Source organism: Ambystoma mexicanum, chromosome 6q (assembly GCF_040938575.1).
Source record: "Ambystoma mexicanum isolate Mex_15411 chromosome 6q, UKY_AmexF1_1, whole genome shotgun sequence".
In the NCBI taxonomy this organism is placed as follows: Eukaryota; Metazoa; Chordata; class Amphibia; order Caudata; family Ambystomatidae; genus Ambystoma; species Ambystoma mexicanum.
The window spans coordinates 493,878,513-493,904,971 of NC_090937.1; the positions used below are offsets into that span (position 1 = coordinate 493,878,513).

Sequence of the window (26,459 nt, forward strand, 5' to 3'; positions counted from 1 at the left end):
AGGGTGGTGAAGCCTGTGCCTCCATCACAACAAGGGGAGGGCTTTTATTCCCGTCTGTTCAGTGTCCAAACCCAATCAGGCTTGCCTGTGCATTACCCTAGACATGTCCAATTTCAACCTTTACTTTCCCCAAGAAAAATTCAAGATGATCATGCCAAACCAGATCAGATCGTCCCTTCTGAGGGACGATTGGCTAAGTGTGGTAGATCTCCAAGATGCTTGCATGCATATTCTAATATGGCCTCAACACAGCAAATTCCTTAGTTTCTTACAGAATATTTTCAGTATTGAGTCTTCTCCTTTGGTCTCAGCTCGGCACCACAGGTCTTTACGAAAATGATGGCAGTTATTGCAACGTTCATCAGACTCCAGGGAATCCACGTCTATCCATATTTAGACGACTGGTTACTTCAGAGTCGCTGTCCTCAGACTGCAGCGAACAATCTTCTGCTCCTCCAACTACTTTTCCAACTCAGACTGTCGGTGAACTGGTGGAAGTAGTCTGACGGTTTCTCAGGACCTGAATTTCTTAGGTTTTTGCTGGGATACCATCAAGGCCAAGATTTTTCTAACCGATGACAGGATTACAGATTTGTCAGTCACTTACTGTCTGTTTCTCGATTCATCCCACAGATCAGCATGGTAGTTTCAAAGGCTTCTGGGCCTGATGGCCTCATGTGTTCTGGCTCTTCCTCTGTTGAGGCTAAAGATAAGACGCATCCAACTAGTGCTAAGGAGCAACTAGTCCCAGACTCCAAATTGATTGCAATTCCCCCGATTATGGTTACAGATCTCCAGTGGTGGTCTGATCCTTCCAACCTCTTGGTGGGAGCCTCCTTTCGGGAGCCCTCACCTCATGTCACAATAACGACAAACTCCTCCCTTCTGGCCTTGTGGCTACGTTGAATCATCTGGAGGTTTTTCGATCTGACATCCCAGGACAGGAGGTCTCATATCAATTACCTCAAGCTCTTGGCAATTTTTATGGCGTTGAAAGCTTTTCTGCCTTCCATCTTCGGCAAGGTGTGGCTACGTTCTATCTGAACAAACAGGGAGGTACCAGGGTTCTGCCACTTGTGGACCTGCCCATTCAGATCTGGGAATGGGCTTTGCAGAAAAATTGCTGGCTGCAGGCAGTGCACATTCCCGGGGCGGAACAATATTGCATCGGATTCTGTCGTCGGTCTGTGGCGAAACACGAGTGGGTGATGAACAAGAAAGTTCTTCTCCACCTTTGTTCGCAGTGCGGCACTCCGACAGTGGACCCGATTGTGACATCGGCCAACAGGAAGCTGCCGCGATATACTTCCAGGGTGGGGACTCGGTCCATCTTCCTTGGGGAATGTTTTCGAGATTTCATGGGACAACATGCAGGTGTATGCCTTCCGTCCTCTGCCCTTGATTGATCGGACACTGAAACGGAGTGCTCCTCGGTGGCCAGCCAGGTTCTGGTTCTCGGAACTTCAGCATCGAATACACAATCCGATCAGATTCCCGTTCTTCTGCACCAGAACAGCCAACAGGTGTGACTGTCACGGCTCGCTCCCTTCGCTCCCGTTCCCGCCACTTGGGGGCATGTTTTGGGGTTTATTCCCTACTGGACATTTCCTCCGAACCTTATGCTACAGTGTCCTGATGAATTGGGAGCGCTAAAACCTTATTTTCCAAATTACTTCCCTTCCGGATCCATTCCAGGTTTTTGGCAGCCAGCATGCTACTTTAATCAAATGACTATGCTTCCCAGAATGCCTGGCTCACTGCTTCACCTCCTCCCTTGCAGGACAAGGCTGGGTGGAGGATAGGCAACACCTGTGGCTGCAGGTGCAGCAGGCGGCACGCCCGAGGGGTGTGCTCGTTAAGCAGCTTTAAAAGCCTCAGTTTGCTTCAGTCCAGCGCTGGTCATTGTTGCTGTGTTCCTGTTGTGACTGGTCCCTTGTTCCTTGTTCCTAGCTTTTGTGCCTAGTACCTAGTTCCTGTTCATTGTTCCTAGCGTTTGTGCCTAGTACCTAGTTCCTGTTCCATTCCTAGCGTTTGTGCCGAGTTCCTAGTTCCTGTTCCTTGTTCCTAGCTTTTGTGCCTAGTGCCCAGTTCCTGTTTCTTGTTCCTCTGCCCTGGATTTCGGATTCTTGTGCTTAATTGATTTCTGCTCACTGGATTTCCCTTTCTGTCTTCCTCTGTCTGCAGGCAGCCTGTCTCTGTGCTTTACCCTTTGATGCTGCCCAATTCGCCTGTGTTTTCTGTTTCTTTGTTGCTGTCCTTTGCTACTGAAAAACCTGATGCTTTAGTCTTTCCCTTTATAGATTTAGCTTCCTGCCTCAAGGTTTCCTTTTGTGATATCATTTTCCCTGCTCCTGATCCTTACTTTCTATTGGGATCCATTCCATGTTTTCCATCTCACTTCTGCATTCATTTCCCATGGATTATTAGGTGTGGGTGTTATTGTAACTAGTCCCAGTGTAAATGCCCTTTTGTTTCCTCACTATTTTATATCACTATTTCTACTCGCCCCTTGTCTAGGGTCTTATGTATTTAGTTTCCTCCACCCTTTGCTGTTATAGCCTTCAGGGTTCCTGTTTGATCAACTGGGTTCGTGAGTTTACTGACATTCAAGTGGTCTTTCCGGTCCTCGTGAGTACAGTTTCTAAGTTCCTTATTCTGTATCATCCAGAGTGTCAGCTCACAGATCCTGTCCTTGCTTGCCCTCTACGTGGGTTTAGCGCTGTCAGTATCTGTAATAGCATAGTGGGTAAGGAGTTTGCCGACTTTCCTTTCAGTCATAAGGAGGTTCTAAGTGCTTACCCCACATTCCTTTTCATATATAGGTATTATTGTTTCTCCTGGGTTTTAGTATACACAAGTCTTGGGTTTTGTATGCACATATTTAGATTCAAAATTGTACACTGTGAGATTCCGTGCACATTGCCTTCTTCCTGTCTTAACAGTGACATCCCTCCCCACAATCCTTCACCTTAGCCGCATGGTTCATGAGTTCAAATCCCTAGCGTAGTTTAGTCTCTCAGAAGACAAAATGTGTATAATTCAGGCAATGTGCAAGCCTTCAAAAAAAAGCTCAATACAAAAGCACATGGCTTTGATTTGGTCACTGGTGCCTTGCCTAACAGCTTGACCCTTGTCAAGCTTCTATTGACTGTGTCCTGTCATTCATATCACATCTGGTGGCCATAGGCATACACATTTTGTCGTGCAGAGCCTATTTGTCTGCCAATGGGGCTTACCTTAGCACAGATGATTGCTCTTTCACTCTGACAAATCCAGTCATAAGGAGACATTTTGCTGTGCTTCTTCATCTCTTCCCTGCGGTCAAATCACCTCACCCTAAATGGGATCTCAATGTTGTCCTCACCGCTCTGTCATCAACCTTTTGAGCCACTGGCTACAACGGAACTCAAGTTCCTAACCTGGAAGGTGGCCATCTTAATAACTGTCACATCGGCCAGGAGAATAATTGAATTAAAAGCCCTTTCTATTGAGCATCCTCTCTTGACTTTTCATAAGGAAAAGGTGGTGCTCTCACACGCCCTTTTTTTTCTTCTTTCCAAAGATTGTGTCTGATTTCCACATTAACCAGTCGGTTTCCTTGTTGGTTTTCTTTCCAGAACAGGCATCGGATGCAGAAGGAGTCTTCCTTAATTTGGATGTCAGGAGGGCACTAAAGGTTTACCTTCAAAGAACAAACGGCTTTAGAGGCTCTTCTCAACTTTTTGTGACCTTTGGTAATCCTAAGGAACTCCTGCCTCCAAGGCTTGTATTTCACATTGGATTGCTTTGTGTATTTCGGAAGCTTATTCAGTAGAAGGCCTTCAGTAGAGTATTTGCATGCAGGCACATTTGGTGCGAGGGAAAGCAGCAGCTGTTGCTTTTCAAAAATGTTTCATGGGAAAACATTGCCAAAGCGCCTATATGGGCTTCACCTTCGGCCTTCTGTAAGCACTATTGCCTTGATCTCAGTTCTCGGGCTGATGCCCAGTTTGGGCAAACAGTGCTTAAAAACCTTTCTCTGTAAGTACATTTCCATCCATGTGTTTCATTAATCAGTGCTTGGGAATCTCCCAAAAGTATAGAGGAAAGGGGTTGTGATGCAGTGTGTAACAGTTACTCACCGTATTGACTATCTTACTCCTAGTCCATTTTCCCCTTTCCTCCATACACCCGCCTCGCCTTCCCCTCTAAAAAGTTTCCTTTTATTGCTTAATTGTCCTTCGGCTTTGGCGATAGAAAAGGATTGAAGGGCGATGAGCTGGGCGGGGCTCAGGAAGGCAGGGCTACAGCCACATGCGCTGGCCCTGCGTAAAAATAAAAGTACCATCATATTTTTGATGCTTCAAAAAGTGCTCCGGACCCGTCCCGAAGAATGGAATGTCCCAAAAGTATGGCGGAAAGGGGACTACGGACTAAGAGTAAGATAGCCTTTTCCTGAATCTATCCTTTTCCTCTCTAAGACCCCTCCAGAATAGGGCAGCAAGACTTATCCTTGGCCTCAAGCCCAAGGACCGCTTCTATCCAGCCCTACAAACTCGCAACTGGATCCTGGTTGCTGCAAGGATCAAATCCCTCTGCATCATCGGCCGGGGACCACACAATCTACAACTTGTTCTTACTAAATAATCTCCCTCTAGATCTTTGTTTCTCCGGTACCAACTCCCTGTATGTCAAGAGCTTTGTTAAACAGAGGGCTGGTGGCCGATCTTTCTTCAGCTGGCACCCCCTTATGCAACAGTCTACCCCTTCGTCTTCGTCTTGAGCCGTATCTCCTCAAATTCCAGAACCTCCTTAAGACTTTCCTAACCCCTCACCACATCCCCCGCCCCCTCCTTCCTCTGCTAATGCCACAGTTGCTGAGATTGGTGATCAGGGCCCTTAGGTGTCCCCTGGGCCCTGGCCTCCCACACCCAATCACCTTCAGCCTCCTCCCACCCCCACCACTTTCCTTGGCACCCATTGGCCTATGCTAACGTAGGCCTGCCCTTACCTATTTACTGTCAGCTGACCTCTCCCTAGCACTTCCTCCTTTGGGCACTTACATCTGCTGCTCACTCACGAGCACTGGCACTCCTAGCACTCACCCCCCCAACTCCCTCTCCTCTTTGCACTTGCACGTTCTAAATGCTCACAGGGCTAGTAGGTCCGTCTTTATCTTTCAGTTGTTTTAATTGTTTTCAATCCCATGCTCCCTCCCAGCTGCTCTGTGGGTGCTTTGAAACAGTTTACTTGCTGTATAAGTAGCTTACAAATGCACAATAAATAAATAAATAATCACTATGTTGAGTAACTTTGTTAGTTTTGATCACAGCAGCCCCTTATTAGTCTTGACTAGTATAGGTCCTTGCACTATCCCTCCGCCTTCTGTGAAAGTGGCTAAGACTCGGTGGCAGTCCTACAGATGAACCAGCAATGGTGGTCATCTGACCCCGCAGGCCTCTTTAGTGGTTAGCTGGCTAGCTTTTGGGCAGCCCCCTTGTGTAAGGGTATTTAGGCTGTCGTGCACCTGTTGCACTCTCTTGGTTTCCTGTTCTGCAACAAGGAGGAAGCAGGTCTGCTGGCCTGCTGAAGGAGATTTGTTGCTGTGATTCCGTGATGCCTGCCATTTTTGCAATGTTTATCCCTTACCATACTGACTAGGTTTGGGCATATCCCTGTCTTTCTTTTTTTTTTTGGCCTCTGCTGGGTCGAGGCCCCCAAGCCAGATTAGTTTCTGGGCAGTTTTACCACTTCCACCTGCCAGAATCCTTCCATTGGCTGTGTGACACTGCAGAAGGTGGTTAAATTCTCAACTACCCACCACATATTTTTAGCTTGGAACTTCTGAGGGTGCCACCAGCCGTTGTCTTCGGCATCAGGCAGTTTGGTGCTATGCTGCTGCCTTCTTTTGTTCACCCTGCTGCTGGCAGACATTTTCTTGGGTTTCCTCTTCTTCCTTGCTGGATCTTTCACTACTGGCTAGAGGGTGGACATTGTGGGAAGGTCCTTTGTTTCTTTCCTGGTTTTCACAGGCCATTGATGGCCCCGGGCTGGAGTCCTAAAGAACTGAATCCTGTAAACCACCACTGTGGGGGAAAGTGCTGTTGACTCGCCAGTTGTTTCACACTGCTTGAGCTGCTTTCGCTGAAATTTCTGACTTGAATAACTTGCCTGTATGTCCTTGGGTGGACGATTAGTTGAGTTACTAACCCCTAGGTGTTCCCTGGTCTGTTCTAGAGATTCCTTGGAAGTGAGTATTTGCTGCATTTGCCATAGAGTTCTATTTGGGGGTCCTCATTCCTCTGGGGCCATCTTCTGACCTCTGGGACACTAATTTGGGGCCTCTTGTAGCCTTCCTGGGGGTTGCCTTTCGCCGAATCTGCACCTGTGGGATCAAACAGACTTAACTCTACTAATGCGGATGGATCATTGACTTTCTCTCATTCATTCCAATGGATCTTTGAACCTGCCTGTAACTCGCCTAAAATTGATTCTGGGAAACTTAATTGCCCGTGGACATTTTTCTTGGATATTTTAGGGCGTGCGGTTATCTCTGGACCAAGTTTGGTGTTTTTGTTACTAAGATTTTCATAATTTTTTTTTTTGTTGCTGTTTTACCATTCACATGTTATTGAAAACAGTCATAGAACGATATTATAACGGGCATATTAGACAAATTCACAATATCATTTAAACAGAGCAAAAGCTTCATAGTCTGATGTTCACGGACCCCAAACGAAAAACAGAAAAATCAAACCTGTTGCAGCACGGGACAAAATGAAGGGAAACAAATGAACTAAAAAAAGAGCAAAAGATCAGCAATCCAAAGAACACACATTCTAGTAGATTTTTTAAAATCTTAATATGTATTTCTTCCCTGGGACTGTAAGTGTAGCATTGTAACTATTTCTATTAACTTTGTAACAATTTGTGCCTTGCAATATATGAATCTGGTAACTATTGATAACATGTTTTGCTAATTCTTGGAAACCTTTTGGCTAGGCTTTATAATTGCTTATTTGTTTGTCCTTATGGATTTATTGCATATTTTGCCCATACTATACCTATATGTACTGGGAGCTGCCCATTTGGGCAGGGCTGTGGCCTTCCAGATATTGCAGGGTTGGGCTGTGTCTTTAGGATACTGTGCTCTATGGTGCACGCCCATAGGCGATTTATCTGCTTGTTAAATTTGATGGTTCCTTGGTTCTTCCGACACCCTGTTCTTTTATGCTGGGTGATTGCCCTTTTTAAATGACCCACATATAGGGACTGGTGTTAGGAGAGTCCTTGTATAGACTTTAGTGTTCTTTATAATATGCTGGTATCTTAATAATACTGTGGGTACTAATACAAAGTACTTATTGAAATGTATCGTTTTATATTTGACCTTAATAAAGAATATATTTGGTATCGTTTATTTTCTCGAGTTGTGTGTGGACTAATTGTACGTCTATCAACCTACTACCCGTACCTGAGAGTTGAGCCTCTGACCAGGTTACCTACACTTAGGTGTGGCTTCCCTTTTTTGTCAGGTGTTAGCCTTCCCCCTAGGCTTGTAGTATCCTCAACAGAGGGTAGTACAAAAACTGCCTAAACGCTTGTATTTTTAAGAGTGCTTCTTGTGTGCTTAACTGAACCCATCACCATCTACAGACTCTCCTAAATCTTGCTACTCAGTCACACTACCTTGATGCACTTTGGCTAGACATTAGTGTATTTTCCTGTTCACTAGAATAGGGTGGCCTCTCAGAATATGTTCAAAGAGCTGATTCTGAAAATGCATTCTAACAAGAGCCAAGAGGTTTTATTACGCCAGAGGGAATAAAGCAAGCGGGCTAGAAACCAATCAACTTCGTCTTCACTGCTCGAGAAATTATGCAGGTGCCTTACGGGATGCCAATGGCTTCCTGCAACATGGCGAGGTAGATGAGATGAGTTTAGGGTCCTGGAAGATGACTTTTCCAGGCTATTTGGCGCCAGCTTTAGTTGATGTGATGGATTTGTGATGAGGCTAAAAGTCCCATGACCAGCCAGATTATCAGTCTGATTCTACAGACAGTTCCTATTGCACCTGGTTGAGTCCTTGCAGAAATTCTTCCTTTATTTACTCAAGATTTGTCTTGGACACCATGGCGGATTCTTTGACCACTTTATTGCTCAAACCAGGTAAGATTGTGGCAATCTTTTCATGAATACTAATGCAAACTATATTTCAAATGTTACCCTCATGGTAGTTGGGGGGGGGGGGGGGGGGGGGGGCGTGGGGGGGTTCTATATGGTCCGATTCCTCCGGACCAGGTCTGTTTTGTTCCTGGCAGAAAGACACATAATATCCATAGGGGGTTTTCATTGTGATTGAGAGAAGGAAGCGATTGCGCGTCCCAAGTACAATCCATCGGTGGTCAGTCATAATGTAGAAAGCATTAATGTAGAAAGTCAAAATGTCGAAAAACTTTTTTAGAAAACAATGTCGAAAAACAATGTCGCATTTTTTCGAATTTTTCAACAAAAAAAAATATATATAATTAATGTGTTTGGGGTGGCCGGGGGGTGTTGGGTGAGGGGGGTAGGGGAGGACCTCCCCTAGTAAATGATACTCTTCTTGTTTGTTTATTTATTGATAGTGCTAATTGACTTTTTTTTTACATTTTTTTTTTCTTCTTAAAATTGACTTTTCATTATGTATAGGTTTTCGACATTGTTTTCTACATTTTTTTTTTCTACATTTTTCTAAGTCGACATTTTTTGTTCTACATTATGACTATAAACCCAATCCATCGCCTAGATGCGAGACATGTTAAGTTGAAAGTACTTGCTCATGGCTTGTGGATTTTGCACTTCCTGAGGTTGGTCATGGACAATTTGCAAGTTCCATACACACACATCTGGCTAAATGGCACTGTTGCATGTCCTATCCTGATTTTCAGGGTGACTAGGCAAGACTGTCACCCGTTTTCTTCACTATTTGTACCTTTATAGGGATCAGTTAACCCAAAAGGTTCAAAACAGAAAAGACATGAAGGATGTTTAGGTCGGGGATTCAGTTCACAAACTTGTATGCAGACGCTGTGATGATTTTTTATGGTTGACTCCACTGGCACTTAGCCTTGGGTCCTGGAGGCTTGAAGAGTGTAGGTACATTTCTTGCTTTACCATACATTTTGTTAAATCCAAAGACCTAAATGTTAGCGCCCTCCAAGGCCATGGCAGAACTGATAGGAAAATGATTTGTCATGGCACAATGAAAGCCTGGGTTACTTGGAGTTTGTTAGTACAGACGTCAGGTCAGAAGCTTCTCTATGCATGTTGCTCCTCTATTATAAAAGCCATCACAAGTAATGGGAAAAGATGGGAGGTGGGAGAAGCTTGAGGTGTCTAGGCTTGTAAGAACCCATTGTTTGAAGATGAATGCCTTGCCCAGGAGGCTCTCTACCTCTCAGGCCATCGCGGTTCCTGTCCAGAGGGCCAAGATAGCTTCAAAAAGTTTTTTTTGGCTTATGTTGGCTGGGCAAGTCACAATGAATTTCACACAAAGCGTTCCTGTGGTCAGTTGGGGTTGGAGGCTCATCATGTAGTGCAGTATTTAAAATGTCACCTACCCCAGTTGAATGGTTCTGACCTATTCCAGTAAGAGATGCTTCAAGAAAGAACAGGCCACTGCTAGGATTTCCCTGAGATTACTTATTTTGCAAAAGGGGGTGGAGGTGTCTTTTGCACTCTTCTGAGACCTGTCTCCGGCAGTGGGACACTTTCAGTAAAGCGCTGAAGATCCAGTCACATGCTTGCCCCCTTTTCATGTTTTTTGGAGATGGCGTTTTCTCTTCTAGGATGTGGAAAGTCCCATCGAGAGACTGGATTAGAGTGGGGCTCAGGCTTTCTCAGACTCTTGTATGAAGGAAAGGTTCTGGTAGATTTCAAGAGCTGCCATATCTGGTAAAAGGGCCACTACACCTATACACCGCTCAGGCACTGGCTAACACATTCAGATACTAGACCAAAGCAAAGGTGTCCCCCTTCCTCCCCAGGACCAATATATGGACAACGGGTCTGGTGACAGGCGAGTATTGTGGTTACATAGGATATTTAACAGAGGGACCCTTTGGGGAAAAGTGTAGCACATGCTTTAGAGCCTGCGACATAGGGAAGGGTTAATTGGGCTTCACAATGCATGATCATTAGGGAACTTGGTATAAGATGTATCTTGGGTTGTACCCCCACCCCCCAAAGGCTGCTTAGAATGTTCCTGTCTACTGTAGCATAGTGTTGGAGAGAATGTGATGAGTTGTTCAAAAGATTAAACAAGGGGGGTCCTGGGAGTCTCTCTGCCAGACATTAGTCCTGGTTACGAGAGACTTACCCAGAGTCTTTAGCTCACTATCTTTTCACAGAGAAGAAATATCCCAAACATATCAGTCTTTGTCCTGCCCTGGGGCAGTCCAGCACCGAAATGCGAGGCAATTCTCCTCTGAACAAGAGTACCAACAGAAACCCCAGACACGTGTTTCGGTCTGGTTGGACCTCATCAGTAGGGTGGATCTGTGCCTCTCTAAGAATAGTGAGCACGGGGTCCACGTCTGGATTCCCCTAGTAACTTAGGGTGAGACCCAAAGTTACTTAAATATGCAGATTAAACAAGGGGGGTCCTGGGAGTCTCTCTGCCAGACATTAGTCCTGGTTACGAGAGACTTACCCAGAGTCTTTAGCTCACTATCTTTTCACAGAGAAGAAATATCCCAAACATATCAGTCTTTGTCCTGCCCTGGGGCAGTCCAGCACCGAAATGCGAGGCAATTCTCCTCTGAACAAGAGTACCAACAGAAACCCCAGACACGTGTTTCGGTCTGGTTGGACCTCATCAGTAGGGTGGATCTGTGCCTCTCTAAGAATAGTGAGCACGGGGTCCACGTCTGGATTCCCCTAGTAACTTAGGGTGAGACCCAAAGTTACTTAAATATGCAGATTAAACAAGGGGGGTCCTGGGAGTCTCTCTGCCAGATGTCTGGCAGAGAGACTCCCAGGACCCCCCCTTGTTAATTTGCATATGCAAGTAACTTTGGGTCTCACCCTAAGTTACTAGGGGAATCCAGACGTGGACCCCTTGCTCACTATTCTTAGAGAGGCACAGCTCCTCCCTACTGATGAGGTCCAACCAGACCGAAACATGTGTCTGGGGATGCTGTTGGTACTCTTGTTCAGAGGAGAATTGCCTAGCATTTCGGTGCTGGACTGCCCCAGGGCAGGACAAAGACTGATATGTTTAGGATATTTCTTCTCTGTGAAAGATAGTGAGCTAAAGACTCTGGGTAAGTCTCTCGCAACCAGGACTAATGTCTGGCAGAGAGACTCCCAGGACCCCCCCTTGTTAATTTGCATATGCAAGTAACTTTGGGTCTCACCCTAAGTTACTAGGGGAATCCAGACGTGGACCCCTTGCTCACTATTCTTAGAGAGGCACAGCTCCTCCCTACTGATGAGGTCCAACCAGACCGAAACGCGTGTCTGGGGATGCTGTTGGTACTCTTGTTCAGAGGAGAATTGCCTAGCATTTCGGTGCTGGACTGCCCCAGGGCAGGACAAAGACTGATATGTTTAGGATATTTCTTCTCTGTGAAAGATAGTGAGCTAAAGACTCTGGGTAAGTCTCTCGCAACCAGGACTAATGTCTGGCAGAGAGACTCCCAGGACCCCCCCTTGTTAATTTGCATATGCAAGTAACTTTGGGTCTCACCCTAAGTTACTAGGGGAATCCAGACGTGGACCCCTTGCTCACTATTCTTAGAGAGGCACAGCTCCTCCCTACTGATGAGGTCCAACCAGACTGAAACACGTGTCTGGGGATGCTGTTGGTACTCTTGTTCAGAGGAGAATTGCCTAGCATTTCGGTGCTGGACTGCCCCAGGGCAGGACAAAGACTGATATGTTTAGGATATTTCTTCTCTGTGAAAGATAGTGAGCTAAAGACTCTGGGTAAGTCTCTCGCAACCAGGACTAATGTCTGGCAGAGAGACTCCCAGGACCCCCCCCTTGTTAATTTGCATATGCAAGTAACTTTGGGTCTCACCCTAAGTTACTAGGGGAATCCAGACGTGGACCCCTTGCTCACTATTCTTAGAGAGGCACAGCTCCTCCCTACTGATGAGGTCCAACCAGACCGAAACACGTGTCTGGGGATGCTGTTGGTACTCTTGTTCAGAGGAGAATTGCCTAGCATTTCGGTGCTGGACTGCCCCAGGGCAGGACAAAGACTGATATGTTTAGGATATTTCTTCTCTGTGAAAGATAGTGAGCTAAAGACTCTGGGTAAGTCTCTCGCAACCAGGACTAATGTCTGGCAGAGAGACTCCCAGGACCCCCCCTTGTTAATTTGCATATGCAAGTAACTTTGGGTCTCACCCTAAGTTACTAGGGGAATCCAGACGTGGACCCCTTGCTCACTATTCTTAGAGAGGCACAGCTCCTCCCTACTGATGAGGTCCAACCAGACCGAAACACGTGTCTGGGGATGCTGTTGGTACTCTTGTTCAGAGGAGAATTGCCTAGCATTTCGGTGCTGGACTGCCCCAGGGCAGGACAAAGACTGATATGTTTAGGATATTTCTTCTCTGTGAAAGATAGTGAGCTAAAGACTCTGGGTAAGTCTCTCGCAACCAGGACTAATGTCTGGCAGAGAGACTCCCAGGACCCCCCCTTGTTAATTTGAGTTGTTCAAAAGCTCAGGTGTTTGAGTAGGTTATTTGGAATCCAAGGTTTAACCACTTCCTCTTTCCTGACCCCTTAGTTATTTCATTTGAGATTGAGATGAACAAGGCCTTTACCCAATGTCTGACTTATTGGCTGCACGTTTGATTCATTTATTTTAAACGTAGCAAGGCTTGAAGATCAATGAGGATCCTATGTTCTCGTTATAGTCTGGAAATGTTGCAGCAGTGCTTTTATTGACTAGATTGCTTCATGATTGATTAATCAAAGCTCAAAATACCTATGGGCAAGGTCCAAATGAGTTATCGACACTACTGTTATGCAGTTTTAAGCTCCTGTACAGATCGAGGATTGGGGGGAAAAGACTGGGTTCTCCAACATGTTTCTCAGGTCTGGTTTCTCGGTATGTTTATTCATAGACGGTCATTTTCTCAATGGGTTTTTTCCGATTTCTTTTTTCCCCTGAAAAAACTCATAGAAAAATATATGGGGGCGTGGGCAAGGGTATAGAGGTGGTGGGGGGGCAGGGGAGGGAATAGTGTAAACATATGGGATGGGGATTTTGGGGCTGGGCAAAAATCAATGTTCGAATCGTTTTTTCAAGAAAAAAAATCCAGAAAAAACCCATCGAAAAAGACGGTTGATGAATGAACATAGAACCAGTTTCTCTGCTCACTTAAGGCTTTCTTGGATTCGTATGTTGTGCCTTTGTGGTGGCCAGATGGGTGTGCTTTGCGACTAGTGCCCTGTTTTTCGGCCATGAAGTTGTAACTTTGTGCACTGATGAATTATGAATAGAAGTTCAAAGAAAAAAATATTAACGCACCAAATCTTTATAGAGGACCTATTTCTAGACACTGTACTAACTCGATTCTCTGTCAAGCCATGCTCTGTTATAGGAGCTCACTAGAATGTCCCACAGGGTGGCACATTTTTATCGCCTTTTCCCCACCTGATGGCTTGTGCTCATATCCGGTGAGATGCCGAGTACAAAAGGAATCTCTTCCCCGAAATACATGTGAAAATAATTTTAAAACCCAAATCGATGTGACTAAATTGTGCAAATGTATGCGTGAAATAAATTATAAGGAGTAATAAAACTGTGTGAAAACACTTAAAATGACTTTTTTAATGAGGCAACAAAGTAATTAATCAAAACCTCAAATAGGATAAATTGACAAATTAACTGAAATTGAAACTCGAGCCACCACAAAGACAAGTTTACATGCATACATCAACTCATCTCTTTCATACAAGAAAATAAATCTCCTCTGTGCAGACATAATTGCTAAACACAAGTATGCACGATCTGCTAAAGTATTTGGCAAGAATAAATGTGATAAAATTGGGGAAATTCAACCTCCAAGTTATTTAACTTGAAGCATTATCCAAATAGTTTGAAAAGTACCAGAACAGTCTGACGTCATTTGTTTCAACCACTAGATGTGCTTAATGTGTATATATACAAACACATGGGTGTAGTGGGATATATAAGGTGGATCAACAGTGTACCTGCTTACTAAACACAGCTTGCTTAAAGGTAATGCAGTTACGCCAGCCTAATTAGAATGCGTCTGTGTCACTAAATGTGGTATCCCACTGAAGTTCTAAAATATTTTGATGGGAGATCGAAAAGCTTTCTGAAAATAAAGCATGGCATTACATCTCTAACTATTGAATAGACATTTTGACGCCAACTATTGTCTCTGACGGGCACTCCCTGAAAGTGTTCCTATTGGTAGGTGCCCGTTGCAACGGCCGTGTAAATGTTGGAAATCTTGTACATTGAAAAATGGATAACATGACTGGCTTAAATGTCAGCTGGTCTTGTGTGCCTCGCTTGCATTTCAGAACGACAGAAAAAAGCAGCCATGTTGATCTCCCTTACGGGCTAAATAATGAGTGACAAATGGGTGTACGATACCACCTTCTAGTGCAAACAGGATAAATGTGTTTCAACACCTCACAACAGCACTTTCCATTCCAGTTCATCTTGAAGTCCTAAGATCTGTTATTTTTTTGTGCATTAACCATTTTGCTCTTTCTTACTCGAGATGAGTCTGTACCCTATCGACTTGTTGGACATTTCTAACAACATAAATAATGGTCCATAAAATGGCATCTTCATCATGGCCAGTTTCCAAGTAGGGTCTTGTGTGTTTTGCAGTCGGATTTTGGGCCTTTGTTCTGACAATGCAATATTAAAAGATTGTCTAGTTTTGCAAATATATAGTTTCCCACATGGGCATTTTAATGCCTATACCACATTTTTTGTATTTTTAATATTCCAATTCTCAATGAAATGTGATTGTGTTAAAAAAAAAAATCGGGTGTTTGTTAACGCGACCAGCTAGCTACACACATACCACACGAGTCACTGTCTTAAAGTTAGCAGCATGAACAAGCAGATCTCGAAGATTCTTGCGCCATTTAACGGCAAACGGTGAATTGTCTTTGCCTATATACACTTCACATACTAAGCCTGTTTTGACTCACCACTCACACTGTCCCCTGTCCATCACAAAGTCAGTGCAACTGGCATGCAAAGATCACCAAAAACGTACAAGGGGGGGGGATATACTGTTTATTAGAACATCCTTTCTCCAGCATTGGATCTTTCATGGATTCACATGCTTAGAATATTCCCCGTCGTCAGGCTGGGAATCCCCGGTACATTATATAGACCCTTTCCCGTAGGAAAACTTTTTCGACGCTTATGCGTCCTATCCACCTCGTTTTGTATCATGCGTGCCCGCGCCGTCAGGACGTCATGATATAAATACAGGCTCCGCCCCCGCGCTCCCTCAGATTTCAACCGTCTTTCAAAGTAGTGGGATCCTCGTGTTTTACTACTAGTGAAAACTAGGTTGTTTTTGTCTGTTTCGCTTCGGCGAAGTTCAAAGATACATGTGAAATTTGTCAGGGTTTCTCCCAAAAAACCCTTAAGGACCGAAAAAGAAGGCTGGTCGACTGGCTTAATGACGGAGCAGGGGCCTACCCGGCTTCGGAAGTTGGCTCCTCGGCCTCCAGGAGTAAGTCGGAACCTCCATCGAAGAAGGTACGGCCAGCTGAAATGCGCTCTGAGGACAAGCATAAGAGGAAACAGGATGGATCTTCCTCATCACATAAAAAGTCCTCCTCCTCCTCATCAGCTAAGACGGAGAGGCTAGCGCTGTCAAAATCCTCCTCAGGGGACCGTCCCAGGTCTTCCATGAGTCGGGAAGCCTCAGCCGGGAAGTCGGCATCCAAATCGACGACAAAGTCTAAGGGCTCGACGACGACGACGACTTGCTCGTCGACCTCTGTGTCATTGACGATGCCTATTACCGTTCAAGCAGCAGCGGTGGGGATTCCTCCGTCGACGGAGACTCAGTCCATGGCTTGGCTGCCCGAGGTTTATGACCCGATCCCCCCGGAGGTCTTACTGCAGCCAGACACGGCCGGCTCGATGGAAGTAGAAGGCGATCTGGTTCTGCAGCCATCGGATTTAGGCTTACGGCCTTCCACGTCGACGGCGACGAGTGCGAGCGGGGGTATGGTACCGATATCGTCCACGTTATTGACCCCCCAGACGGTTTTGTCTCTGGATGTGCTTAATACTCTTCAGAAGCTCCTGCAGCGGCTGGATACGCAGTTCCCTCAACCCGGGACGTCATCGTCACTTTTGTCTGTACCTTCCGTCGACGAGCAAACTTGTACGGCTCGATCGACGACGAAACACCCATCGGCTCCCCAGGCAGTAAAAGATCGTCCTCGAGCACAGGAGGAGGGTGAGTTGTCGGAGTCCGATTCTATACTGGGTGACTCAGGGTCAGACATCTCCCTGTCACCTTCGAGGGACCCAACATGGCATGTTCCGAATTCGGCTTGATTCCTGAGGAGCAGAAGAAAGACTGTTTCCTTTTTGACCATATGGGTCAAAGGAAAAAATCGGTATTTGCCATCCCAATCCTGGACCACGTGAGGCAAGAAGGTCTCAAGACGATGCGCCATCCGTTCTCGGAGCCAGCCATCAAGGGACGGATCGAGAAAAAGTTTAAAGCTCCGGAGTCCACTCCAAAATGTCTAACATCACAGCCTCTGTCTGACTCGGTGGTGTCGGCGGCTAGGAAGGCCAGGGTCCAGCAAAAATGTTCAACGCCACCTGAAAGCGAGGCTAGGAGACAGGACGCCTTTGGAAAGAAGGTGCTCTCGGTCGGAGCGACGACAGTAAGAGCAGCCAATTCCTTAGCGATCGTGTCACGATATGATAGGGAAATGTGGCACAAACTAGCCCCTATCCTAGAACACCTGCCAGACGAACACCGGAAAGCAGCTATGTTACTGGTGCGGGATGGCGAAGAGGCCTCGAACCACGCTATCAATATCGCAGTTGACCTAGCAGAATCTGGGTTCAAACAAATCAACCATGGAGTAGTGCTTCGTAGGCAAGCGTGGCTCAAATGTACTACTTTCCGTCCTGAAGTCCAGTACAAAGTCCTTGACATGCCATGCGAAGGGGAACACCTGTTTGGCGAAAAGGTTGATGAAGCGCTGAAAGGAATGAAAGAAGACACGGATACTGCTAGGTCCCTCGGCGCCCTTCAAACGGGTAGAAATTTTCGTTCTTTTCGCCCCTTCAGGGGTGCTTCCGGAAACTCCCGCTTTGGAGCCTCGAGGGACCGTGGATTCAACAGGCCCTCTTACTCTTCACAAGGGTTCAGACGAGCGTCCCAGTCGGCACGTAGAAGTGGGAATTATCAAGCCTCCAGACGGCGAGGCTCAGGTCCATCGTCAACGAAGACCAAGCAAACCAGCAACCAATGACGGCCTTCGGAACGTCCTGGGGGGTCGAGTCTCATCACTTCGACCGATGGAAAGGCATCACCACAGATCGATGGGTCCTAGACACGATTCGCATGGGTCATGCGCTGCAATTCAAAGACAAGCCTCCGCGTCTTCCTCCTTTATTCTCGACACAGCCCCACCTCCGAATCCTACGACAAGAGGCGGCGCTTATGTTGCAAAAAGGGGCGGTAGAGAGAGTTCCTGTAGCACAGGAAGGACAAGGAGTTTATTCCAGGTTCTTTGTTGTAAAAAAGCCAAACGGCAAATGGAGGCCCATTCTCGACCTGAGGGTACTCAACAAGTGGCTAAAGAGCCTAAAATTCAAAATGCTAAAGCTCCAAGAGGTTATCAGGTCGGTGCAACCCATGGATTATCTATCATCACTAGACCTTCAAGATGCTTATTTTCACATTCCAATACGCCCACGACACAGGAGATATTTAAGATTCGTCGTCGGGAGAAAGCATTTTCAGTTCAAGGTCCTCCCGTTCGGGCTCAAGTCCTCCCCCAGGACGTTCACCAAGTGCTTGGCCCCTATAGCGGCCCATTTAAGGAAGGATGGTCATCATGTCTATCCATATCTAGACGACTGGCTGGTCAGAGGTTCATCCAAGGAACAAACACGAGACAGTCTACGAGCCACAATGTCCCTCTTACAGGAACTGGGCTTCGCAATAAACTTCAACAAGTCCTCCGTAGAGCCTTCGAGGACCTTGGTCTTCCTAGGAGCGGAGTTTCATACACACACAAGCCTGGTGAGACCATCCAGCGAAAGAATTCAGAAACTTCAAAACAAGGCGTCGGAATGGAGAGGCGGTACCAAGGTCTCAGTGCGCAAGTACATGTCCCTGCTAGGGACCATGTCGTCCTGCATTCCGCTGATAAACAACTGCCGTCTGTTTATGAGACCTTGCCAGGAATTTCTAGCGGACCGTTGGGCGCAGAGCCGAGGTCGCTGGTCCGACAGACTGGTCGTCGACGAACAACTAGTTCAAGCACTCGGCTGGTGGAGAGTGTCTACTCATCTAACGAAAGGGATGCCTCTACTGGAACCAGAGTTCCAAAAGACAGTGGTGACGGATGCATCGCTGAGCGGATGGGGAGCTCATCTGGATATGTTACAGGTACAAGGCCAGTGGTCCTTGCAGGAGTCCTCCCTGCATATCAATCTGCTAGAACTGAGAGCAGTGCGATGGGCTCTAAAATCTTTTCTTCCTCAACTGAGGGACTCGGTGGTGCGTGTCATGACGGACAACACCACTACAATGTTCTACTTGAGAAAACAAGGAGGGACACGTTCCAGGTCCCTATCGACGGAGGCTCAGAAAATCTGGCATTGGGCCCTACAACACAACATGCAAATCTTAGCGTTCCACCTACCAGGCGTGAGAAACGTGGAAGCCGATGCCCTCAGCAGAGAAATGAACGAAGTTCACGAATGGGTACTGAACGACCAACAAGTATTCAAGAAATGGGGACACCCGTCCATAGACCTGTTTGCAACGAAGAACAACAAAAAAGGCCATCAGTACGCAAGCAGATGGCCTCAGCAGGGCTCTCTGGGGGAGGCGTTCTCCTTTCCATGGACGAACAAATTCATGTACGCATTCCCTCCATTTCCCCTGGTCCGGAGGACGTTGCAATGGATCCTCAGGTACCCATGTCGTGTAATTCTGGTGGCCCCATACTGGGCCAGACAGGTGTGGTTTTCAGACCTGCTACACTTAGCGGCGGCGGAACCGTTGAGATTCAAGAAGACCCCCGACCTTCTGTCCCGACAGGACGGTGTTGTTTGGCATCACGACCCGGACAGCCTCCAGTTGACTGCCTGGCTCCTGACTTTCGCCGAATTTGGTCGGCTAACGATTCCGGAGGACTGTCGGCGTATCCTACAAGCGGCAAGAGCACCTTCCACAAACGCCTCATACGCGTACAAATGGAAAAGTTTCTGTCAATGGTGTGAGGATCAACCAGGTTTGGCCCCGCAATCGATTAAGCCAGAACAGCTCCTTCCATACTTGCTGCTCTTAGCTCAAAAGGGCCTGTCGGTCTCTTCAATAAAAGTACACCTTGCAGCCATTTCCAGGTTTACTCGTCGACGCCACTCGGCACCTTTGTTCAGCGACCGCCTGATTAAGCACTTCCTTAAAGGCCTTTTTCGGAGTTTTCCTCCAGAGAAGAAATTTCCGCCGGAGTGGAGTCTCAATCTGGTCTTAACGTCTCTTATGAAGCCTCCTTTTGAGCCAATGTCATCATCGTCTCTAAAGTTTCTGTCGTGGAAATTGGCCTTCCTGGTGGCCATCACTTCAGCACGACGTATTTCAGAAGTTCAGGCTCTAATGGTGGACCCACCATACTTACGATTTTTCAAGAACAAGGTAGTCCTTGCCACTAACCCGCAGTTTATACCAAAAGCTCCGTCGGTGTTCCATAAACACTCCTCTATTGTGTTGCCTACGTTTTTTCCGGAGCCATGCTCGAGAGCGGAGCGCATGCTACACACATTGGATGTTAAAAGGGCTCTTAAGTTTTATCTCCATCGTACGCAACCGTTCAGAGAAACGAGACAGCTGTTCGTGGCCTATGGTTTGGGTGCTAAAGGAAAAGCCATTTCGAAGCAAGGACTGTCAAGATGGGTGTCATCTACCATTTCGCACTGCCATTCCAGGGCAGGGAAGCCTCTTCTACGACGGCCAAGAGCTCACTCAACTAGAGCAGCGGCATCGTCGACGGCACTGTGGGCCGGAGTCCCCCTGGGGGACATTTGCATGGCGGCTACCTGGGCGGCTACACACACACCTTTACCCGCCATTACTGCCTGTCGCAGCAACATGCCGAAGATACCCGGATGGGACAGGCGGTGCTTCGACACCTATTCCAATAAGGTAAACCCCGGCTGAGGGGTTGCATCCTATGGAATTTATGACTGTATGTGGTTCGTTTTTCTATGTTAACGATTACTGATGTATACATGATCATAGGGAACGGGCTTTGGAACAAAGTATATGGGTTTGCATGCACGCCTCCTCTTTGGGGGTGGTACTGCTATGTAATCTATTCTAAGCATGTGAATCCATGAAAGATCCAATGCTGGAGAAGGGAATAGTTTCTTACCTGTAACTCCATTTCTCCAGCATTGGTATCTTTCATGGATTCACATGCGCCCTCCTGCCTCCCCTGAACATGCAAACCGGTTCCCCCACTACTTTGGGGGCCGAAATCTGAGGGAGCGCGGGGGCGGAGCCTGTATTTATATCATGACGTCCTGACGGCGCGGGCACGCATGATACAAAACGAGGTGGATAGGACGCATAAGCGTTGAAAAAGTTTTCCTACGGGAAAGGCTCTATATAATGTACCGGGGATTCCCAGCCTGAAGACGGGGAATATTCTAAGCATGTGAATCCATGAAAGATACCAATGCTGGAGAAATGGAGTTACAGGTAAGAAACTATTCCCTTCTTGGTGGCTGTTCAGCCTGGTTTTCATTCACAGATTTAACATCTGTAGTTCTCGTATGTTTGAAGGAGCACCAGGAGTTTAGGAATGCCCAACTTCTAATACTGGGATCTTGTAGTAGGATCCCTTCAGTCAACAATTCAGAACGAAACGCCCTCTTAGACGAACTGTCTGTCAAATGATTTCTTCTGATTTTGTTCTAGCAACTCTCTGCCAGGTTTGCATAACAATAACTTGAGCAGCGCTGTCTCCTACAGGGTAAAATGCTACACCGCACGCATTAGTTGTCCAATGAAATTGTCCTCTGGGATGATGTCACTGCAAGACAGGAGGCGATTAACCTTCTGAAAGGTGTGCACTGCAGACACCAGGGAATAAAAGGCAAAAACGCATGAATGTTCCCCCATGAAAGTTTGAGCAGGTGGCTTGACAAATGTATGAAAATATTCAATATTAACTGAAATGGTGTAGTTTCAGCATTTTTTCTGGCATTAGTTATTTGCCCAATCTTATAGTTTTGAAGTGTCCCATTGCAGTTGTGAACATGTAGAATGCCAAACTGCCTATGCTTGTTTGCTGTATTGTTCCTCTTGCCATTTTTTAAGTATTTATATTAATGCACTTTCCCTCCCCTATTTCTAGGAACTGTTGCCCAAAACTGTCAACCACAGCTGGATTGAACGTGTGTTTGGAAAATGTGGAAACGTTGTATACATTAGCATTCCTCGCTATAAGACTACAGGAGACTCCAAGGGCTTTGCATTTGTTGAATTCGAAACCATAGAGCAAGCAGAAAAAGCAATTGAGGTAGGTGATTTCAACTAGCTGGTGGGCACAATAAATGGACATTGTGTTATCAAGAAAGAAGTGAGCCTTTGGTGTTAAATATGGTCTTCAGTGCGTCGGGTTTGGAAAAGTATCAAAGACGCTGTGCATTTGAAGAAGTTTTAGTGCCTTCGTGTTGGGGAGATTTTTGTGAACCCCTCTAGTGAAATGCTTCAAAAGACCCCTCTGGTATCAAAACAGTTTGCCCTTCAAGGTAGTTCAAAATCTCTAAATTGGTAGCGTGGCTGAGCGGTAAGACTTCACTCTTAGCGAGGGCTTTAAGTGTGCTTGGGCTCTGGCAGGGCTCACACTACCCCAGACAGCCCTAACAACCACTTTTTTCTGTTGCTTTGCCTGCGCGAGATTCGAACCCGCGCACTCCAGGTGACAAGCCAGTGCCATGTTGCTCTGTGCTATTGCTTGGGTGGTTCATTTCGTTTGATTGATAGACTGCTTGACACGTGTGTTAAGCAATCTATTGTATAAAACAAAAGAAATTGTGCGCCTATGTAATGGCACACTGCGCTGCAACACTGGTTTGTCAGTGGCAGGGCTTGGGTTGGAATCCTTAGCACGGGACAGTAAAAAAAGGCTATTTTGTGTATTGTCCCGTGCCGGGGATTCGAATCAGAGCACTGCAGATAAGTCAGTGTCACATTGCACTGTGCTGTTTCGTAGGTGCTGGATTCAGTTGGTTCATTCAATTGACTGCTTGACAGTCTATTGAATGAAACCAATGAATTGAGCACACGTGAAACCGCACAGTGCAATTCCACACTGGCTTGTCAACGGCAAGGCTCGGGTGAATCCCCAGCACGAGACAATAAAAAAAACTAACCCGACGACCTTTCTTTTTTTTATTGGCGTGTGCGGGAACACTTCAGACCACGGCCTTTAGGCCACAAACTCTCGGTTCAGCCTCTCCCACCCTCGATTTCTCACCCCTCTTTAAAGCACTACTCTTAGCAGAGCTATGGGCTGGTATCGAAGTAAGATTAGGCCCAGACACAAACAATAAAATACACCACACATAATAAATACACTATACATTTTTGAGGCTTGTAAACTGTCAGACCTCCATCTAGTGGTTTGTTCGAAGTTTTGCACTATTCTTTTCTCAAAATCGCGAAGGGCGTTCACATGGGCTTTCCTTTCACACTATCCCTACTCTACGTGTGCAGGTAGTTCACAAGTCACCGTCCTTGGATCATTTATCCCCACCATTGGTTAGTTTCATTCGAGCGTAGTCGAAAGAAACGTGTAATTCAATGCAATGCAACTGCTTATTTGACACCAGTAATCGCCACAACGATCAACCTCAAATAAATACGCGGATGACAAACGCCACATCCCCACTCGACAGACAGCTGCTGAGAAGGCGTGCAATAGGGCGAGTGGGTAGGAACATTGTATCCTATTCCCATATGCATCATTGCAATGGCTCTCGTTCTCCAAACATTTACGTTGCAGACTATCCTCTATTTACAACCTGCTCATTGAAAATACTCATTAAGTTTTGCCCAGAGTTCAATACAAAGTGTGAGGAATTCGAGCATCTGCATGGTGGGTGTGCGCGCAGCTGGGCTTTTTTTTTTAAACCTTTATTAAATAGAATTATGGTAGACCAACCTCGGGGAAAATGTCTGTAGCTAATCCACACAATTTCCCTATGCTTGAACCACGACAAAAGCATAGTTTCGAAAGGATTGTGTCGTCTAACATATTCCACATCTTTGACATGTAATGTCCATAGCTGTTTTCGGAAATTTTTTGGCATAGGGTGTCCTGCGTCGCTGGCGTAGGGTCGATGTCCCTCGAGGGCGACGTCACCAGATGTTACAAATAGGATGCACTGCGCCCGTAGCCTCAGTTCTGTGTTTTTTCCGCAAACGTGTTTGCTTCGAGAACTTGGCGCGCCTCGTGTATTCTTCGTGAATGTCTTCTTTGACCCCTCCGACTCCTCGGTCTGGCTTAAAGGCTTGTGCCGGGACTGCAAGTCTACGATGTCGATTATGGACCCGCACTGCATTTGTTTGTGGTGGCCGGGGCGAGAGTCATGATACAGACGACTGTTCGAAATGCCAGTCGCTGACTGCTAAGGCCTTGCGGGAGCTTAAGGGGAAGTTACAGGTAGGTAGGGGTTCTAAACCCAGTAAGTCCTGTAATGCTGCTAAGGGGGATGTCCGCTGACGATTCGAGGGGTGACTCTCCTCGTCGGAAGGAGTCCCGGGGATCTCGGCCCCAGAGTGGCTCCCACCATTTGTCATCCTCATCTCGGCATTCCCGGAGGCACCGTCACCGGTCGCCTTCCCCGTCGTCCGCGAGGAATGTGGTTTGTCCCACTACGTCCTCGACTCCGAAGGAATGGGCAGCCTTCAGGGAGCAGATGCTGGCGATTTCTCAATCCCAGGGCACAGTTCCATCCGCGCCTTCGGAAGAAGCCGGCATGGAACGTTCTCGGTCTGTGGCACGTGCGCCTTCGGACTCGGGTCCTCGGCACGATACTCATCAGGAATCTTCGAGGTCCCGTTCGGACAAGGTTCAGGTTGATCGCCAGAGACATGCTGCATCCAAGTCTGTGAGGCCTGATAAGGATTCCAGACCCTCTTCTGTCCCGAGGCAGGAGTTCTTTCTTCCTCCTGGATAATATCTGAGGATGAGGAGAGGTCAGATTTGGAATTTGAGCCTGATGTGGCTCCTGTCTTTTCCATGGACAGTCAGTTGGAAGAGTTACGTCAATCTCTTCATGATGCCAGTGGCTTGGACACTTCTCCTGAGGTGGAGTTTGGCAGGCCTGAGCCTGGGGCTCTTGCTGAGTCCTCTTATAGGAGACTGATGGCTAGGGTAACTCAGTATCTTGGTTGGTCTAGTCCTCGAAGTATTTGTTCAGGATGACTTAACTGATATTTTGGATCAAGGTCCGTCCTCAGTGTTGCCTTTTCATTTGACGTTGCAGAAAAGGATGGCGGCTCCTTTGCAGACACAGGAATCTCTTCCAGCGGTTTACTAGTCCCTAACTAAAAAATACCGCCACTTCAGTAGAAACCCCAGCTACCTTTCCTTTCACCCCCCTCCCAAGACTTTGGTGGTTCAGGCAGCTACGGCCCCCTCGAGGCAGGCTGCGTACCCTACCATTCCGCCTGATATGGACGACAAACTCTTCGATGGTTGGGCACGCAAGGTATTTTCTGCAGGGAGTATGGCGCTGAAGTCGGCCAACTCCACTTATGCCTTAGCAAGATTTTCACACCTTCGCTGGATTTGTTTCTCTAGCGGCTGACATATTCCTGAAGGGGAAGAAAGGGATGAGTTCCTTGCTCTCCTGCAAGATGGCAAGGATGCCATGTGTGAATCCTTTCAGTCAGGATTGGACACGGCAGACGGTGTTAGCCGGTCCATGTCTGCAAGCACATTTATACGCAGATTTGCGTGGTTGCGGAAGTCTGGATTTGCTCCGGATGTACAAGCCCGTCTTCTGAATATGCTCTTTAATGGCACGCATTTGTTGGGCAGCAAGGCTGACGAGACCCTTGAGAGGTTGCAGACCTCAAAAGTTGCGGCATAATCTTTAAGCGCAGCTGTGCGTCAACCTCTGCCTTTTCGTCCTAGGGGACAGCAGTAGAGGGGAGGTTCCTTTCGTTACTACTCCTCTTTTGGTAGGACGGGAGTAGCCGCCAGTCAAAGGGGTCAATGTAAAAGTACCCCTGGAGGGGAAATGGAGGTGCCAAAGCCGCTCGGGCAGCTGCCTCTTTGCCTTCAGGCGCTGCCGCTCCAAAATAACTGAGGCCATGTTCCATTGTTCGCCGGATGGGGGCAGACAGCATCTCGAAGAATGGCGAGCTATTACTTCGGATGCGTGGGTTCTGGATACAATAGCCCACGGCTTCTGCCTTCCCTTCCTAAAGCGGCCTGACGACAATCCACCGGGGACTGTCTCTTTGAAGCTTCTGGATCTGCTCCTTGTGCAGGAAATCTTGACCCTGCTGGAGAAAGGCGCTATAGAACTGGTGTCTTTAGCGGAGAGGAATGGTATTCCCCATATTTTTTGATTCCACAGAAAGACGGGGGATTGAGACCCATCTTGGACTTGTGTTGGTTGAACAAACTCCTCAGGAAGGACAAGTTCAAGATGGTTGGTCACTCTTTCTCAGGTCCTTCAGGCCCTTCGACTTCAGGATTGGTTGGTGTCTCTGGACCTACAGGATGCTTGGTTTCATGTACCGATTCATCCCAAGCACAGAAAGTACCTGAGGTTTGCGGCTGGCAGCTCGCACATTCAGTTTCGTGTCCTGCCATTCGGATTGACCTCCGCCCGAAGGTCTTCACCAAGCTAATGGTGGTGGTGGCTGCGTATCTCAGGCGAGGGGGGGGGGGGGTATTCAAGTCTACCCCTACCTGGACGACTGGTTCATCTGTGCTCGTTCTCCCGAGCAAGCGATGGATCTGTGTCACCTGCCGCTCCCTCCACAAGCTGGGTTCTCCCTCAACTTCAAGAAGTCACATATGACACCTTCCCAACAGCTGCAGTACATCAGGCTGTATTGGACACGTCCTTGGGGAAGTGCTCGCCTCCTAAGGTGAGGGCTCATCACATTGTGCAGATGGTGGAAAAATGTCAACATGCCCGGTGTCTCCCGGCTTTCAAATTCTTAAGGTTGCTCGGCCTC

General features: G+C 47.0%; 1 protein-coding gene across 2 annotated transcripts in view; it reads left to right on the forward strand.

Moving 5' to 3' along the window:
• Positions 1 to 26,459, forward strand: part of LARP7 (La ribonucleoprotein 7, transcriptional regulator) — a 681,751-nt gene that overhangs the window by 114,032 nt on the left and 541,260 nt on the right. For both annotated transcript variants that reach the window (XM_069630982.1, XM_069630983.1), the window contains exon 5: positions 21,610 to 21,774. In XM_069630982.1, coding sequence (XP_069487083.1) covers positions 21,610 to 21,774 — 165 coding nt within the window. The remainder of the gene's footprint in view (positions 1 to 21,609; positions 21,775 to 26,459) is intronic.